The 19,624-nt window shown below is 40.0% G+C and overlaps 1 protein-coding gene across 1 annotated transcript; it reads right to left on the bottom strand.

The window, feature by feature from the left end:
* Nucleotides 1–8,935: 8,935 nt before the first annotated feature.
* On the bottom strand, nt 8,936–16,748 carry PRPF38B (pre-mRNA processing factor 38B). Its single transcript, XM_007169488.3, has 6 exons — nt 16,186–16,748; nt 13,283–13,351; nt 12,799–12,950; nt 12,658–12,718; nt 10,393–10,616; nt 8,936–10,145 (listed from the first exon to the last, which is right to left on the bottom strand). Exons 1-6 carry the CDS (start codon nt 16,459–16,461, stop codon nt 9,293–9,295), a joined length of 1,635 nt encoding a protein of 544 aa, XP_007169550.2. The 5' UTR covers nt 16,462–16,748; the 3' UTR covers nt 8,936–9,292.
* Between the last annotated feature and the right edge of the window lie 2,876 nt (nt 16,749–19,624).

The raw sequence follows: 19,624 nt of genomic DNA, 5'->3' as shown, positions 1-19,624 counted from the left end.
TAGTAGATAAAAAGTTCTGGGAATCTAACGTACAACATAGTGATTATAGTTAACAATATCGTACTATAAACTTCAAAGTTGCTAAGAGACTAAATCTTAACTGTTCTCAACACAAAAAAGAAATGATAATTATGTGATGCGATAGAGATGTTAGCTAATGCTATTGTAGTAATCATATTACAATATATAAATGTATCAAACTAACACTTGTACACCTCAAACTTATGCCTCAAACTTGACAGTGTTATGTGTCAATTACATTCAAGAAAGGAAGGAAGGAAGGGAGGGAGGGAGGGAGGGGGAAAGGAAGAAAGAAAGGGAAAGGGCAGCAGCATGTCCCTGGGCTGAGAAAGACAGTGGGAGGTCCTTAATGAGCACATTAAATCCATCCATCCCCTGTACCTCCCTGCCATTTACAAAAGGGATTCCAAAAGTGGGGAGGAAGCATATGTTCATTATCTGAATTATTGTAATGGTTTCATGTGTGTATACATATGTCAAAACATTGAGTTTATATTATAAATATGTGCAGTTTATGGTATGTCAGTTTTACACCACTAAAGTTGTTTAAAAAATCAGTCTAACTCAGCACTCTAAGATCCTTCCACTAAACCACTCTGTCTTCTATGAGTTGACTACTATGAATTCAAGGCATTTTCATTTGTGCATTTAACAAGTATATATGGAGTACCTACTGTATACCAGGCATTGTTCGGGACACTGGGGATATAAACATAAGCAAACCAGAGCTCTGTGCTCATGGAACACACACTCTAGCAGAGGAAGGCCAAAAGAAGCAGCTAACGTTACAACTATCTAATGTCAGGTGTTGCTAAATGTTATGAAGAAAAATAAAGCAGAGTAACAGGAGAGAATAATGAGGGATAGAGTTTAGTTTGTATACCATGGTCAGAGAGGATTTCTCCAGCAATGAGGTGCTTGAGCATGGGCATCAGGGAAGTGAGGATGAATCCTTTGGAAACCTAGGAAAAGAGCATGCCAGGCAGAGGGAAGAGGAAGGGCAAAGGCCCTGAAGAGCAAGAGGGCTTGGCCAGAGCAACGTGAGCACTCACGCTCCCACCTGCCGGAGTGTTGGTGGCTGACTGTCTAGCTGAGTCTTTCTCAGGCTTGCCCTTAGCTAAGAGCTGCCTTGCTCAAAGTCAAACCCTCTTCCCTGGGGTGCCCACATCTAAAGACTGGGAGATGAGCAAATATAGTTTTGCCTTGCCTGATTTCAGGAGGGGAGAGCTGAACGGTGCACTATGGCATCTACCAGGGTCGGGGGAGGGTGAGACTAGAGAGGCGCCTAGGGAGCAAAATTTAAGGAGGCCCCACTCTCAGGTTCACACAAACCCAGAGTTCCAGAGGTTTATGGTCATGAATTTAAAGAGATGCCAGTCAGCACGATTGTGTATTTTTTCTGGTCATGTGCAGGCACAGAGTAGGCTGAGAGTTGTATTTAAGTAGGACTAGGGTATTACTAGACAAGTATGATGGAGAGAGACTGCAGCAAGGGAATTGAGAGTGTTTACAAGGAAGTGATTTATAATATTGGAATGTGGAAACTAAGCTGGGTGGGCAAGGAAGTGAGGCTTGCTGCCATGTCTCACTACCACGGAGGCAGTGGGGACTGCAATGCAGAGGGAAAAGTCAGCAGGAGCAATAGGCTGGAGAACCCAGTGGAGTTAAAGTATTGTCGGAAAGGATATGAGAGGGAAGTAAGCAGAAAATGGAGGAGTTGGTGAGTAGAGGATGGGATGTTTGAAATGGAAACTCTGGAGAAGTTTCAGTTATTGGTGATGGGCCAGTTCTAGGATGTAACCATGGGAGATGGTAGCTGAGGTCAGGTGGAAGAAAAACATCATTGAAAGTCAGGTGATCAAGAAACTGAGAGGCCTGAGAATTGGCAAGATTGTTCAATGGGTATTGGAATTACTAAGAATTCTAACAGTAGTGAGGAAAGAGGTATTGAGACGTTTGTTAAAGTCTAAGGATTAAAATACTAGGGGAGTATCTTTTGAAGTCTGTGAATGACATGAACAACTGAGGGATAATGGATGGTATAATCTGATGACATGAACTTTAGAGGAGCTGGGAGGTTCAGGGAAGAGGGAGAAACAATGATCTGGAAGTATAATGATTTTATGTTAGTAACTGATTTCTGGCTAATGTCAACTTCTTGTTGTTGTCAGACAGGTTATGTGTTATTGCTGAGCAGTTCCATGGGGAAAGAATGTATATAAAGCACTTGTTTTGTAACATAAATTTACTTTAAAATTTTGAATTACTAAGTTTACCAACTGTCTGAAATTCTCCTTTCAGGAATGGGATTCCGCAAAGCAGTAAATGCTTGAGTTTTGGTGCTGAGGGGTACGGAGCTAAGACGATGAAGAGGTGAAGCGGTTATAAGAGTGAGTCTGTTTAGGGAATTCCCTAGTGGTCCAGTGGTTAGGACTCAGTGCTTTCACTGCCGGGACCAAGTTCAATCCCTGGTTGGGGAACTAAGATCCTGCAAGCTGCACAGCGTGGCCAACAAATAAATAAATAAAAAAATAAAATCAAGTTTAAAATTAAAAAAAAAATAATAAGAGTGAGTCTCTTTAAACATTCTTAGTGTACTAATGGGGTAATACTAGGAAAATCAAGATTAGTCAATCATCCAAAGTCCAAGAGAAGGGCTGAAAAATAAAAGATAAAGACAAGGACTTCCCTGGTGGCACAGTGGTGGGGTGTCCGCCTGCCAATGCAGGGGTCACGGGTTTGATCCCTGGTCCGGGAAGATCCCACATGCCGTGGAGCAACTAAGCCCGTGTGCCACAACTACTGAGCCTGCGCTCTGGAGCCTGTGAGCCACAGCTACTGAAGCCCGCAAGCCTAGAGCCCGTGCTCCGCAACAAGAGAAGCCACCGCAATGAGAAGCCCGCGCACCGCAACAAAGAGCAGCCGCCACTCACCACAACTAGAGAAAGCCCGTGCGCAGCAACGAAGACCCAACACAGCCAAAAATAAATAAATTTTTTAAAAAGTTAAAAAAAAAAGATAAAGACAAGGGGTTGGAATGAAAGAGAGAGAAAATGTTAGGATGTTGTATAACAAGTCATCAGCTTTCTAACCCACAATACCTGTGTCCATGTTTCTTGACATCCAACCTCCTTTACTAAGCTAACATTAAATATTTTAGTTTTTGTTACTTAGTATACAATTCCAGATTTCAAATCTGTAACGCTAGGATTTGTTTTGCTGAGAGTGACAGAAAACCTATAAAGAAAGTGGCTTAAACGGAAGTTTCTTTCTGATAAAAAATATTGGAGCAGAGCATCCAGGAGTGTATGGCAATTCTAGTCCATGGAGTCAGAGACCCAGGCTCCTTTCAATTCTTTAGTTGGCCATCTCTAGAATGAGGCCTTCTTTTTATTGATCCAAGATAAAGCTCCAGGTATCATATCAAATTTCTAAGCAGCAGAATTCAGTAAGGGGAGAGGGAAAAGAAAAGATGAACTATATGCCAGTAAGCTCTTAAGAAAGGTTCCTTCTGCCACTTACATCCTGTTGGTCAGAAGTTGGTCTCATGGCTATGTCAACTGAGCTGAAAGGAAAAAAAAAAAGGCATACACGGTCAAAAAATTCTATTGTTATGGAAGAAGGGAAGAATGCAGACTTAACAGTGGGCAGTCTCTGCCACACAAATGAACAAATAAGGTATAAGCATAAGGCATAAGCTTAGGGCAGAATTTGCAACATTTAACAGAAGGATAAAGAGAGAGGAGTAAGGAGGAAAATGGGATAGATGTGACTGCAGCTAATCTTATAGTTTGGGGAAGAGAAGGCAGCAAGTATAGGGACTTTTCACTTGATAGTCTCTACGTGAAGTGAGTATGAGTATGGAGGTGGAGTAGGGGACTTAAGAAACTAGTGAAGATTTGAAATACCCATTGTAGGGGAAATAAAAAGAATTGTTTAGTGATATAGAAGGAATACAGAGTAGACTTGATTGTCCAGGAAAAGACTGGACACTGAGATTTATGGTTGCCCTCATTCATACTCCATTCTTCCACTATACCTGTACCTCCCCCTTTTGCTTTTGGGGAGACCATTTCTACCAAGGAAAAGGAATTGTACCTAGGACTTCTTTTTTGACTTCCTTGCCAAGTCCATTCAAGTAGATGACATTTTCTTACTGGTGTCGAGCGCAGATAAGAATTAAATGTCAAGGAAATTGACAGGAAGACCTTCACTGATCAGGGATCCCTGGTGGTTACAATAAAACAAACTAGAGTTAGGCTCATGGTTCCAAGGAAGAGAAACTCAGGCTATCTTATGGGAAACAGAGAAATTGCAAGAATACCCACTGACCATACTGGAAAACAAAAAACATTAGAAAGCCAGCAAGAAGCGAGGCAGCTTCCGGGTAGTTATTTATCGTGGTATCTCTTTCACATGAGCCTCTTCATATCACAACTATACAAGTCTTGTCCATTCTTCTAAGGACTGGACAATTCTTAGCTCTCAGTCAAAATTCTAGAAGGGGCCAGTCTGATTCACTTACATAATTCTCAACAAACTTACTGGGTTGAGTCCTTTATACCGGACTACATCAGGGGTTATCAACCAAACTAATGAAGTGGCTTCCTTATGATTGGTATCTTAATCCACTGTATCAGTCAGGGGGGGATACAGAAAACACACAGTAATTTGAACAAGGAAAATTTTATATAAAGCATTACTAACCAGCAACAGGGGATTAATTACTAAGGGTAAAGAAAGCTCTTAAGAATACAGAAATAGCGGCTATAGGAGCAGCCACTACCTCTAGGACTGAGGCAGAGGACCCAACGAAGGAGCAAATTTTGAAGTTTCCATTGCAAGGCTGAGATTCAGATTTTGTTGGAGAGGGTGTGGCTGTGACCCACTGAAGCCCAGGGCTGGAGAGGAGGGCGTGTCAACAAAACTAGTTAGGAAGCCACCCCACTGGGTGTGCCGAGACTTATTGGGAAGTTGCCAGCTGGTGCACCAGCAAGACATGCTGGGAAGCTGGCAGGGGGACCAGTGGACCTGCTGGGAAACACCCTCTTTTGAGGTGCCACTGGGTGTCCTACATGCCACTGGCCCCTACACACTGCAAAAGTACGAAAAAAATACACCGAAAAGAAAACACACAAGAACCAGGAAGAGAAGCTCCTTTCTTCTGCAGCATCCCTGCAGCATCTTCTGACAAGCTTAACAAAACTTGCCAGCAAGCAAAAGAGAAATATTTAAAGGGCTCAGCTCCTGTATCACAAAGCAGAGCAATGAAGGGTGGACTTAGGAGCCAAGAAATAGATAACCGGCACATCCACAAATCAGTGGTGGTCCCTACACAAGGCTCAGTATAATGCAATTTCCCAGAACAGGGGTCAGAGACGGAGCACTTCATTCCGGAAGAAATGTTCACTGGATCAATACTTGGATTGGCTTAGATGAGTCCAGCATCGAAGAAATTTCCTCTTTTGGTACTATTGAATATCAAGGACACTGGTGATTACAGAATTTCTAAATTAGGAGGGAAGGAGAGAGGGCAAGAGTACTTCTCTTGCCAGCAAGCACTGTCATTTTTTGTTTTCACTTAGTTTATTCAAAATGTTAGGAATTTATTTGTGGGTGGTGGCTAAATCCACTGACTCAATAGAGAAATAATTTGGCTTCAGAATGGCTAGAAAAAGTACTGACAAAGGAAAACAAGCTTTATAGACGAGCGGACTTTAGGTGCTTGCGTTATCAGGGAAGCTTACATGAGGATTTTCCTGATTTTTTTTTTTTTTGGCCACACCACGCGGCTTGTGGGATTTTAGTTCCCCGACCAGGGATTGACCCCAGACCTTCGGCAGTGAGAGCAAGGAGTCCTAACCACTGGATTGCCAGGGAATTCCCTACTTTTCCTGATTCTTGTAATAAAACATCATGGCTTATATGTTACATGAAATGCAAAAAAGATCAGCTGTTTATCTTGAACAAGTGTAACTCATTTTTCCAGTAGGCTGAAAAGACACCACCCCCCAAACCTGAATACATTTTACCTGTGCAATACATTATGGATCATGATTATGTAACAGAAATTCAACTATCAATGCTCTGAGAAACAGAATAATGGATTTCAAGTCAGCTACAATGGTAAAGATTTCCAGTTGATTGTATTCATGCTGTCATGTTTCCTACAGTTGGCAAATGTTGATGGCCAATGATCCTAAAGTGAAAAATGCCACTTCAGAACTATTTGCAAGGTTCAAGGAGATCTCACAGGATATGATGAAGGAATTTCAGAGACTATCAAGAAGTGTTCCTTCCCTATAAATTCAGCTCTACCTTAGATGCTGTCATTGGGTTAGCCATTCAAGGCTGAATCCAACATTAACAAGATGATAGAATCAGATCAGGACCAGAACCAACTTAAAGTCCACCAGCTGAACAATATAATCAGTGAGAACTGACCAACTAGTCAGTTTATATCGAGGCTGCACACTGGAAATCAGCTGAAAAACTTTTAAACTGCCAGTGTCTGGGCCTCATTTCCAACTGTTCAAATCAAAAACTACTTCTATTCATGAAGAATAACTTTCAGGGGGAAGGGAATTAAGTGAATTACATTAGCTTTTTTTCCCTCCCACTTTGTCTTTTAAGTAAAAAACACCCCAGCAGCTATTGCCTTTGGGACACTCTCAGGTCCCAAATTTGCTGTTTATTCCTAACTACAAAATACCTAATCACAGATTGAAAAATCTGTAGCTTTCATTAGATTCCTAAATAGGGGCCTATAACAGGTTAAGAACCACTACCTTAGAAGAACTAAATCCAACTGATAGATTATAAATTGGGGAGTATTAAAATGCAAATTTTGTATTTAAATCTCAAGACTGATAATATACTAGCTCATGTATAGGATTTAATTGTAAATTGAACATTAGAAAACAGATGAAACATACTGATACATGGAAAGGTGAAATCATTTTAATAAGTTGAGAAAACTGGATGGAGGCTGCTAGTTATATTAAACTATCAAAAGCTTTTTAAGTTTTGTCAGATTGCAAGAAACAATCCTGAGACATCTTTCAGAGCCACTTATTTTTGCAGTCTCTTAGAAAGCTACTCTCCAAATTAAGTCATGCATATAACCGGCATTAACTAGTATTATTTACATGTTCTATATACCAAAATGCTCCTCAAAAGCAAACTTTAAAAAAAAATCATAGGAAATCAAATGCTGTGTGATATTTTTGCTTCTATTTAAAATAGTTTCCACTTTTTACCAAAACACACCACTGAATTAATTATATTTCAGGTAGAACTATATTCAAAGGAGTAGCACCATCCATTCAGGTATGCTAAGATTTTCAAAGATAAATCTATTGGCTTTCATCACTCAGGAACAGTTTCTAATTTCTACATGTGTAGTGTTAATTCACTTGATGCTCAGTTTAAAAGATGACTGAATACTCTTAAAAGAAAAAACATAGCATTTTCATAGAAGAATTCCTTCATTTAATGAGATTTTTCTGGAGTTAGGTAGGTACAAATGTTAAGCCCACATATGAAGGACTTTTCCAAATGTACTCCTTTGTTCCATTTAACACTTTTTGCAAGGTGGCTTCTGGGTGCCCATCAGTTGGCCAATATGAACAGTGAGATAAAAAAAAATGTTAATATGGTATACACTGCGAGGAGACTCACTTTTAGTCCTAGCAATGACTGAACAAATCACTTTGGACCTCTATTTCTCTGTTCAAAAAAGAAATGGATGAGTTATCTTTTAAAAGTTCCTTCAAGTCCAAATTTTAAATGATTCTAATATGTAATCCAAGTGCACAGTCCCTCATTAAGGACCTCTGATGTGAAACTAAGTAATCATCCAAAGAACAACCTAGTGACACACATAACACCCAAGGACAAAGGGAACTGCTATTAAGAACTGTAGTAAGGATTACTGGCTATCACATACATCCAATTCTATCTACACATTTAAAATTCACTTGTCATCTGGGCACTAAGATATCCCTCTACACAAAGTGTGACTCTACTAACATTCTATTTCCACAGTAAAAATACCTTATAAATGTTAACAAATGGGGGAAAGCCAACACCCAGGATAAAGGATTTAATCCAGTATTTATTCCACACTCATGATCCTTCTCTGTAATCAGAATACAAGTCATAAGAACAATCTATCAAATAATTTGCTGATTATCTTAAATAATGCAGCATAGCATTACTTTTAATACTTCTCTGTTCTAGATTAAGTTTAAAAACTCAAACAGCAAACTTCATTATCAATAAAAAAAGTTTTGAATTTAAAAAAAGGACACTATATCAAGCTGTTTCATAATTTAAGTATTTTCCATTTATAAAAATGCTTTGGAAGCTTGAGGCTTACATCTATTTCTCTACTTATCTGCCCCACCCTCTCCCAATTTCACGTTAGTATAGGGTTGCTGCAAGAATGCTAGGCTTTAGACATTAATTTCTCCTTTTATATAGTACTTTGAACTCTGAAAAATTCAAGAAAAAGATTACATGTCATGTATTTTTTCAAATAAAAAAGGAAAACTAAGTGAATAAATTTTAGGCATACTAATAGTGTCCCTCTGAGGTAGAATGCTAAAAGGACTTTTGATCAAATCACAGCCTAATTGAAACCTCTGCATCAGAAACTAACTTCTAAATTCTCTCTAAAGTTAACTGTGGAGAATATTAGGTTTAACATATTAACAAGAGCCTTCCAAGATAATATACAGTGGACAAGAATGTTAATCCTACAACTGCTGCCTTCATGTACACTGAAAGCACGAAATTCTCCTGTAATAGACATCCAAGATCCATTTTCATAGTTTTTAGCATTCTATTATGAAAAGCACAGTCATGCTAACTTCAGTACACAAACCATAATCCCACACCTACAAAACAAAAATAGAATTAGTGGCATTTTATTGCCTTATACAAATTTAACCAACATGGCAACCATGCCAACGGAATTAAAACATTTTCAGGACATATGTACAGACTGTACATCTCAAAAACAATTAAACAATAAAATGCAGGAACAATCTGTGCATCATGTATCAAACTCAACAGTTGGGTGAAAACATCAATGCAATAAATGGGATTACAAAGGCACTTCCCTACACAAAAGAGGAAATGAAAATGCAGCCTACAGGGAGCTTGAAGAGTGTGTAACTACTGCACAATCTCAACTTGGGAGGAAAAAAAAAGCAGATTTAACCCAACATTTATAGGATTCAATGTGATCCACTTTTACAAAAAATTTTCACACAGTCTCATCTTTGTTTTTATGTTGTTTTTCTTGGCTCTCTGATTCTATACTTTGGCTCCTTCGGGGATCATGTTTGTCAGACTGGTCCTTACTATCACTGTGATCTCGTTTGTGGGAACGTTCTTTGCTTCTGCTACGCTTCCTAGACTTTTCTTTGCTGGGGCTATGTTCCCGTTTTCTTGATTTTTCAACACTGTCAGTTCTTCCTTGACTGCCACTTCTACTCCGTTTATTTGATTTTTCTTTACTTTCATTTTTATGTTTACTTGATTTCTCTTTGCTCCTGCTTCTACTTCGTTTCCCTGCATTTCTACTTCTACTCCTACTTCTATGTTTTCTTTCTCTGCTTCTACTTCTACTATGTTTTTTCTCTTTCTTGGAATCTTTTTTGTCATCTCTATGCCGCCTATCATCTTTGTCTTCTTTATATTTCTTTTCTTCTACCTCACCCCTACTTCTCCGTTCCTTGGACCGTTCTCTTGATCTCTCCTTTTCTCGGTCATTACCTCTTTCCTTATCATAGTCACGATCTCGTCTTCTACCTCTCTCATTTTCTTTCTCTCTTTCCCGATCCCTGTCCCTTCTATCCCCTTTCCTATCACGACTTCGACTACGGCTTCTATGTCTTTCCCTACTCTTGCTATGCCTGCGTTCTAGCCCCCGATCAATACTTCGGGATCTTCGCCTTTCTTTTTCCCTTTCTTTGGCTTCACGCTCTAGTCGCTGGCGTTCTTTCTCTCTTTCTAATTCTCGGTCAAAACTAGAAGACCCATGGCCCTCCCGATGATGGCTTCTACTTCTGGATCTTCTTGGGGACCTCCGTGGACTCAGTGATCTCCTTGGAGACCTAATATTTGGGAAAGTGGGGGAGGGGGAGAAAAAAACTTGAATGAATGAAACATACCATAAAAATTTAACTTCCATCATTGTTACATGTTAAGAATAATTAAAGCAAAATATTTGCCTGTTCTCATTTACAGATGCATAATTTTGTTGAAAATGCCCTGAAGGGCAGAAACTGGGGAAAAGGTGACAAATAGAACCTTTGTGTAAGGCATATTTTAAAAATAAGTGTAACTCAAGAGTTACATCACCTTGAACGCCTGCGTTCAACATGTCTGTCTATTTCCTCAGCACTTTCCTTTCCATCTTTCTTGATTTTTCTTGGTCGGGTTTTAATCTGTTGATCGATATTCTTCTGAACTGGAACCGGAATTCTTGGAAACAAGGTAGAAAACCACTCCAGTTTTGTGAGAAAAGACCGTAGCATTTCTCCAATGGTCATTACACAGCCTCCACCAGCCTTCACATCTAGGTCCTACAGAAACACAAAAGATACCCTGGCCGTCAAAAAAAATTATCTCAATAAACACAAGAATACTATAAAAATATAACCATCTTTGGAATCTCAAATACAAAAAAATTCTAACAGAAAAATTTCAATTTGTGTACCTTTCTAATCTGGTAATGAATGATACAGAGAAATATCTGGGCTTAGTGTGTGCATGCAGGTGAGAACAAACCCTGCAGCCTCATGGACAGAAAGAGAAGTGACTTCACTCAGTTAACAAGAATATGAAACACCCCCCTACATTACTAAACTATTTGGAACAATCAACAATTTACATTCCACATACCTACTAAGTATATACTTTATTTCTGTGGACACGTTTGCACACATCATTCCTAGCAGTGTAACCTAGCTACATATGAACTACTTCAAACAATTCCTGTCTAAAGATTATCTTTTAACAGCTCTAATATAAAATGAAGCCCTAATAAAACTGGAAGCAATAGCAAACCAACTGCCATGAAGCAGTGAGGTTTCTAATTTAGAGTTATGTAGAAAATAAATAAATGAACAAATAATTGGAAACGCATAATCCATGATGACCATTGTCTCTGAAAAGGGTCATTACCGCATGAAGGCCTTCTTGCTATGCCCTCTCACAGCTCAGGACATGTTAGTCAGCTATTGTCAGTCCCAAACCTATAGTGCAAGCACACAAGGAAAGTGAGATTTGTTATCTAAACAGGAAAACAAGAGCTAAAGGTAAAACTGCTTGCACTCACACACATTTAAGTGTTCAGATATACAGTATTTCCAAATATAATCGCTGCAGATATCTAAGGAAGAAAACAATAAGTTAGCTTAAACAGAGAGCCTCAGGTTTGTAAACACAATAAAAAACAGATTAAACAGAAGCATTCAGAAACAAGCCTAATACCAATTACGAAGCGGGACATGCTTTTTAAATATAGAAGGGAAAAGTGCCTCAGCCTGAAAAATCTCATCTAAAAAGAAAAAAACTTTATAGATTGTGATTTATCACCTAACACACTTTTGGCCTCTTCTGAGATATTAAACAGCTCGTAAATAGGCCAAAAAAACGCAGAGAAAAATTCTCCATGTCTACATGAGTGAGATTTTTTTAGCTATGCATGTAATAATAAAAACACACCAGAAAGATTTCCATTAGAACTATCCTTTAATTCAACCAATTCTTTGGATAAACGTTTTAAACAGGTCGACTAAAACACCACTCAGTTTACTTTATGAACCTTAAAACATAAAGTAGTGGTGGGGATTGATATATGGACAACAGTGCTCATTGTTAAGATCCTTTTGAGATCTTGGACTTTAATACATGTATGATTTAAATCTGACACAGTAATGTTTTCTAACGTAACTTTCTGAACATATGTAACAAGCTCAACCTTATTAAGCTTGAATGGCAAGCTAGTTTCATAATTTAAAAAAAATTCTAAACTATTAAAGAAGGTTTCCTTCTAACTTTATAAAAATGTATACTATAAAAGAGTTAGAAAGCTGGAATTGAAATATTTTGATCACCTCAAACAAGTCATCTAAACCCTCAGCCTATTTAAGTTCCACCCAGCTCCTCAATTCTGCATCCTTATGCAAGTGGGAGTATTAATGTTTGGAAGAAGTTACAGGATAAAGAACTGAAAAGTTCCAGGAAAAAAACCAATAATTAATATTTCTATGTGCATGTCTTACCATCTCAATCTTGAGCATGGCCAATTTTAAAAACTCACTATCAACTGTACAAGTCAAGATCGGTACAATACACAGAACACAATTAGGAAGAGAAAATTTTTAATAGTTACCAAAATACATCTAAACAATTTTGAAATGTGAAAATCAAACTTAAGAAATTTAACCTAAGACATATAAAATCCACCCCAATCTTAGTAACAGGACATTAATTCCAAAAGTATGTGAGTGAAATAAATTTAAGCACAGAAAATTCTGGAAGATGTTAAACCACCAATATATAAAAGATTATTAAAAAATGAGAGTAATCAGAAGAAAACTATTACCCTTGTTGACATACCTCTTCATCATCAAGGAAGGATTCAAACCAATCCCATAGATCTGTAGGGGGCTGTGTGTACCTAGAATTATGAAAGAGTGATTAAGCTTAGGTCAATTAAAATGAGATATTTATTGAAAATGTAGAGAAATGCAGGCTCACCTTATATACATAAATCCAAGGGCTCTAATATATGGAGAGTCTGTGTGTGTTATAAGACCCATCACTTGCTTGCGAGTTAACTTCAGAGTAAATAATTTGTATAACAGGCAAAAAGCTGTAGAAACAATTCCTCCTGTCCCAACGCCTCGAACCTTTAAGGAAAGGAATTAAGAAAGAGTTGTAAAATAATTAACAAAGATACTTAAAACCAACTGATTAATCCTGTTAGGTATTAATAACAAGAACTGAAATATAATATAATAAATATTATATTATAATCCAGAACTGAAAATAAATATAATCCAGAACTGAAAACAGAGCATAAGAAAATGTTTTTCTAACCCCACGGAACACTTGAATTTAGATTTTTAAAAAACACAAACTAATTGTAATTTGGTATGAAACTGAAAGACTTTCAGTTTTCTGAACATAAACTTAATTATCAGACACAGAAAAACTGAAAAATGCACGTACTTCTACTTACCCCTCCGCACATCCCTGTTTGGCCAGCTGTTTTCCTGCTTCCTTTCTCCCATGGTTCAACATGTGTGACCTGAAAATAGAAAAGAGAAACACAACAAACATTCATACTTCGAATTTTTTTAAACAGTATGATTCGAGTAAACCCCAATCCATAATAGAGCAGCTCTTCTAAAAGTCTGTAAGTTGGGTATTTTGACATGATGTATTTTGTTTACACACATTAAGTATGTAAACCATCTTTGAAAACTGCTTATTTAAATAGCATCAATAAAGCTACTAGGGTTTAACAAAACCTCAACAGGCTTACAGCAGAAATCCCATTAAAGTAGCTTTGTAGAGAGCAGATACATGTGGAGACAGGAAACGTCTAGTCTCATACACTTGTAAAAAAAAAAAATGATAATAATCAATTTTGTATTTTATTATGAATTGCTTAAAAAATAATTCTCATTTTAAAATGGATTTAATGCTCCAACTTAAAGCAAAAAGTATTAACAAAGTTTAAGTATTTATTCCAAAAAAACCTTTCAAATAAGCTTAATATTTCAATTTTATGGTGATTTAAAATTCCACATTATAAAATAAGGAAGAAACTTGAAGAAAGCATGCTAGAACAGTACCAGAAATTACTTCTGATGTAAAATCATGGAATCTTATTCACACATTTTTTTAAAACCACAATCAGGCATTATGTTCATTCCTGATTGAAGATGAAGTTACAAAGGCCATACCTACACATGTCATTCTTGTTACTGTATACTTTATTTTCAGCCTAATTATAGGAACTAATTCAATTTTTTCCCAGAATATAAACTGTATCAAAAACTGAGTAACTGTGACTTGTTATGTTGAGTATACTCAAAAATACAGGTCTTTGCTAAGGTGGGGCACCCTATAAAAACCACATACTTCACCTAAAAACAGCAAAGAAAGAATATTAGCTCTACAACAGATATGACAAAGGTATTTTAGAAAGATAAGATCCATATTTGTTTCTCAACTTGAAACAACAAAAATGAAATCCTGTTTGTTCATTATGTATTTCTAAAACCTTATTTCCACCCACCCATGATTACACGCCATAGTCTTTTTCAGTGGCTTCAGACAGAAAAGCATGCACTTAAATGTAAGCACTACACTATTTTGTTCAGTGTACTACTGCACTGCTTTACTGTTTCATCTTCTTCCCCCAGCTTGCTGTAAAAAAGATGTTTCAGTTCCTTAAAGGCTAACCAAAGGGGTGGATGCCATACAAAATCGAGTTACAAAATTGGAAGCCTACGTATTTCAATGATTATTTGATATGGACAACAAAACCCGAGTCTTTAGTTTTATAACTAAATTTAAGTAATTTGTAGTAGAATCTTAAGTGTTTCAAAACACAGTATGTGAAATTTGAAAACAAGCTTTTCCTCTATCGCATTAACACCTGCCTACGTTATTAAACAGAACCTGCCACAAAAAGAGCTGGAACCCTATTTTCAACTGATTGAAGTTTACTACATAAATAAAGCTAAGGGTTAAATATTCGCCATATTGTATCCATTCTGAAAAAGGCCTTACCTTTTAAAAAAACTAGTTCCCAGTATTACAATTACTTACAATACTCTTGTAAGAGAACACCAAAATTTCAGTTTACTTTATATACCCAAAGTTGAACTGTATTCTCAAAATAAGATCTTCTATCAAAAGTAACTAATATCTCAAAATCCCTCAGTAGGCCTTAATTGGGGAAAAGGTGGACAAAACAAAACCTAAAAGCAAATAAAGAAAATTTCCTTAACACCTCTACAGATATATTCAGGTCACGGAAAATACTTTATGTGGTCTGTCAAGTGTTTTTAAGAGTCAATACAGGCAAAACGTATTGTATTACATCAGATGTCCTAGTTTAAGTATTTAAAGATTGTTAAGACTTATTAATATCCTTTAAAATATAAATTTACCTTAGGAGGCCTGGAATATATTTTTAAAACTACATAATTTGCAGGTAAGTGGAGAAAACCTACCAAATTCGTGAGGAAAAGACCAAAACCAATGGCCAAAAAAAAAAAAAAAAATCTAATTAGCCGTTCATTTAACCAGGGAAATGCATTTATGGCGATTGAGCATGATTAATAATGCATACCTCTACCTGCGACCCTGGGCTGCTCCGAGCCTCGCTGCAAGACTGAGTCAATCCTGCTAACGAAACAAGAACTGAGACAAGAGTGCAGTGAGGAGGCGCCAGGTGAGCTCCCCAGCACAGCCAAGCCAGCACCGACCCTGCCGCAGAAGCCCAGGGCCCAGATAATTCTAAATAAGCCCAATGCACAGGTGACTGAGACCACTTACTCCTGACTTCCTGCAGCGAAAATTTCCAGACCTTCGGTACATCTTTTTCCACTTGTACCTCTCCACCCTCAACCCTCCCACCCCACCCGACAAACACACTGACCATTTCCCTGTCTGGATCGGATAGTGAATACCAACAACACGAGGCCAACACTGAAGTCAATACACGCCCTGGCCCGGGGTGAGCGGGAGAAGCACCAACAAGTTGGCGCCGCCGAGTAGATCCACGTCAAAATAAATAAATTTAAAGCTGTAAACTGGAGAGACTTCAGTTACTCGTTTCTCCTCTCCCCCACTCCTCCCGTCCAACTCCCCCCCAGGGGCGGGCTGGAGATTGGGGGAGGAGAGATCAATGGCGGCGGGCTCTCCCGGCCCTAAAAATCTGAAAAGGAAATGAGAGGGCGGCCCCAGTTTGACCCCTCCCTGGCGGACTACTGGCCACAGCTTCCCCCTCCGCCCAACCCTCCCCCACCTACAAATGATCAGACCTCGGGGGCCGCCTCCGCCCGTTTCCTCCGTACCCCCTCCTCGGAACTTAGTCCCCACCTCCCAGGTCCAGACGCTTCGTACCTTAAAGTAGATCTCGTCCACCACCTCGTGGTAGGTCTTGAGCTCGTAGAGCTGCACTTTGAAGTAAGGCGACGACAGGATATTGGTCAAGATCATGGGGTTGAGATTCATAGTCTTTTCGTTGCCCCACAGCGGCAGCACATTGCCCTGCTTGCCCGAGACTGCCGGCTTGGTGGCGCCACCGCCGCCGCACTGCTGCTGCTGCTGGGCCGCGGCTGCGGCCGCCTGGTGCTGCGGCTGCGAGTTGCCTGTCAGCGCGGGGCTGTTGTTAGCCATGTTGCGGCGGAAGGAAGGAGGGAGGGAGAAGGGAGGGGGAGGGGGCCAAGCTCAATCTCGCTCTTCGGGACAACGGTCCGGGACCCTACTCCATGGAACGCCGTCGGAAGATGGGGCCTCCTCGCTGTGCCCCAGCCGGGTGAGGGAAGGCAACCAGGACACCGACGAATGGACCCCGGATCGAGAGCAGAGGCCGAATCGCGGGCCGCGAGAACTCCAAGCAGAAAGCGAGCCGGCGGCCTGGGAGCGCGATCTCTTCCGCCAACTGCCCCTGGGAACAAGATGGCGACCCCGGCGGATGTGACGCCACACGCCCCAGAGTTCCAAGCTTAGCCGGCGGCCAATCAGTGACGCCCAGGGGGCTGGCGATTCCTCTTCCTAGTTCCGCACGTTTAGTGCAAGCTGTGGTCGCGGCGCTGGCCTCAGCTGCTTAACTCTTAGGACGTTTGTGCTCGGAATTTGGGGGCCGGGGTGGGGTTTTTGGGTCCAATTTGTATGTTTTAATGTTTGGACTGCGGCCCCGGTTTCTCCTGTCGGAAGCCGAGCAGGGAAGGCGTTCGCATGGCTGTGTGCTGGCAAATTCGTGACTCTTGACTCCTGTGGAGTAACCGAGTCTCCTGGGTTCACAGTTTTCGTATTCTCTGGAAGGGCTGATAGGACCTCACACCTTCATGTGATTCCAATGCAAAGTCTTTCTGTCCTCCGCTAGGCTGTAGTGTCCGACTGGAGATCTTATTATTTGAGCCTAAATTTATTCAACAGTAAGGGGATAACGTCTTGCTTGGCTGTTAAAAAAGCATTTTAGCATTAAAAGAGCCACTGTACCTGTAGCGCCATTTGTTACATGACTTCTTTTTTTTTAAAATTTATTTATTTATTTATGGCTGTGTTGGATTTTCGTTTCTGTGCGAGGGCTTTCTCCAGTTGCGGCAAGCGGGGGCCACTCTTCGCGGTGCGCGGGCCTCTCACTATCGCGGCCTCTCTTGTTGCGGAGCACAGGCTCCAGACGCGCAGGCTCAGTAATTGTGACTCACGGGCCTAGCTGCTCCGCGGCATGTGGGATCTTCCCGGACCAGGGCTCGAACCCGTGTACCCTGCATTGGCAGGCAGATTCTCAACCACTGCGCCACCAGGGAAGCCCATGTTACATGACTTCTTTCCTCCCTACTCGAGTACTTCCATTATGCGGATGCACTCTGAGTGAATGGGGATAGAGGAGGTGGAAGAAGGTGGTGGGTACGAGAATGAGTCAGGATCGGTCTCATCTCTCAAAAGCTACTGTTAACCTAGAGAAGATTCATGGTGTTTGGGAGCTAAGAGGAGGCTACAAAAGGCACTGAAGTTTCTGCAGGTATTCATGGACTGGGCAGTTTTATTGACAGCAGCCTGAGTATATATAGAAGGGAAGATCAGGCTTGTTAGAGGGTAAATAGTCTGGTTGACAGGAGCCAGGAAATATGCTTATGGGGGAGTAATGACTAGAGAGGAATTGGGCCACCTAAGTGCCTGGAATGCCAAGATGAAACATTAGGAATTTAATGACATTTAAACCCAAGGGTTACATCTATGACCCCAAAGTCACTTTAAGATGCTAATATTCATAACATTCTCTGGCTCCAATTCATTCTTCACAGAGTGTTGCCAGAGTCATCATTCCAAAAGTGCAGAACTCCCTACTCAAAACCTTGGATGGCTCACTCAGTGTTATCCTAATTGCCAAAATCCAATGACGTTTTTCATTCTCCATCCTATTTGATTGCTCATCGTGGCACTTTCAATCATTTATTCTTGCCTAGGAACTGTTGAAGTAGGAAGTTTGAAGGTAGAGATCTTAATTTGTGGCTTATACACAGAGGAGGGGAAAGGGATAAGACAGAAACCTTAGGGAAAATCCACACCTGCTGAACTTGAACCAGCAGGAGAGAAGAGACAAGCAGAGAGGTAGGAGGTAAACCGGGAGACAGTGATATGACAATGCAAGGAAAAATAAATGAGAAATAAATGAATGATTGGAGTGATTAATATTTATAGCTGGGCAGTACAGAAGTGATCATCCTGTTTAGTTCCTTTTACATTGGAGAACTAAAGCTTTCAGAAGTGGTTTTTAACTTCCTAGTAATTTCTTGTTGTTCTATACATTAGTTTATACCAACTTACTTCCCAAGGAAAATAGATGATCCAGCCTCTAATGAGTTACTAAGTTAAAAATACAATGAAGGGTCTTCCCTGGTGGCGCAGTGGTTAGGAATCCGCCTGCCAATGCAGGGGACACGGGTTTGAGCCCTGGTCCGGGAAGATCCCACATGCCGCGGAGCAACTAAGCCCGTGCGCCACAACTACTGAGCCTGTGCTCTAGAGCCTGCGTGCCACAACTACTGAGCCCGTGAGCCACAACTACTGAAGCCCGCGCGCCTAGAGCCCGTACTCCACAATGAGAAGCCACTGCAGTGAGAAGCCTGTGCACCGCAACAAAGAGTAGCCCCCGCTCACCACAACTAGAGAAAGCGTGCGCAGCAACGAAGACCCAACACAGCCAAAAATAAAAATAAATTAATTAATTAAAAAAATTTTTTTTGAGCTAAGTTCTTCTTCCTTTATGTGTATTTTTTGCCTTGGTAATAACTTTATTGAGTTTACCCAGTGACACTAATTGCCAAATCCTACTAATTGCCTAAATCTTTAAAAATTCATTTACCCCTACACTCTGAGTGAAGAGCTTAGTAGAGAGGTTGAATTTTGATATCTAAGTTTCAGTGGCATCAAACTATGTATCAAACCAGGTAGTAGGATAAAGTGTTTGACATATTCAATGAATCCCTAAAACATTCTGAATATATAACTATTATCCCCATTTTAAAAAGTTATATTTAACTTAAGAATACTACATTGTACATAGATAAAGCTGGGAAGTTTTGGTTTGCTTTGTTTTGACGCATGTACCCTCATTGTCTTAGTCTTTTTGGGCCATAACAAAATACCACAGACTGGGTAGCTTATTAACAACAAAAATTTATTTTTCACAGTTCTGGAGTTCTGGAGAGTCCAAGGCCAAGGGACAACTCTCTTCCTGGTTCATGGCTGACCCCTTCAAGTTGTGTAATCACAAGATTATAGGGATGAGGAAGCTCTCTGAGGCTTCTTTTATGAGAGCACCAATCCCGTT

Source organism: Balaenoptera acutorostrata, chromosome 1, assembly GCF_949987535.1.
Source record: "Balaenoptera acutorostrata chromosome 1, mBalAcu1.1, whole genome shotgun sequence".
Lineage (NCBI taxonomy): Eukaryota > Metazoa > Chordata > Mammalia > Artiodactyla > Balaenopteridae > Balaenoptera > Balaenoptera acutorostrata.
This window is presented reverse-complemented; position numbering and strand designations above follow the sequence as displayed.

Excerpts from the sequence above, each read along its gene's own strand:
- PRPF38B (XM_007169488.3), bottom strand. The coding sequence starts at position 16,461 with ATGGCTAACAACAGCCCCGCGCTGACAGGCAACTCGCAGCCGCAGCAC. Across the intron at positions 12,951-13,282 it reads AAACAGGGATGTGCGGAGGG|GTTCGAGGCGTTGGGACAGG; the intron begins GTAAGTAGAAGT and ends CTTTCCTTAAAG. Across the intron at positions 12,719-12,798 it reads CTTGGATTTATGTATATAAG|GTACACACAGCCCCCTACAG; the intron begins GTGAGCCTGCAT and ends TCATAATTCTAG.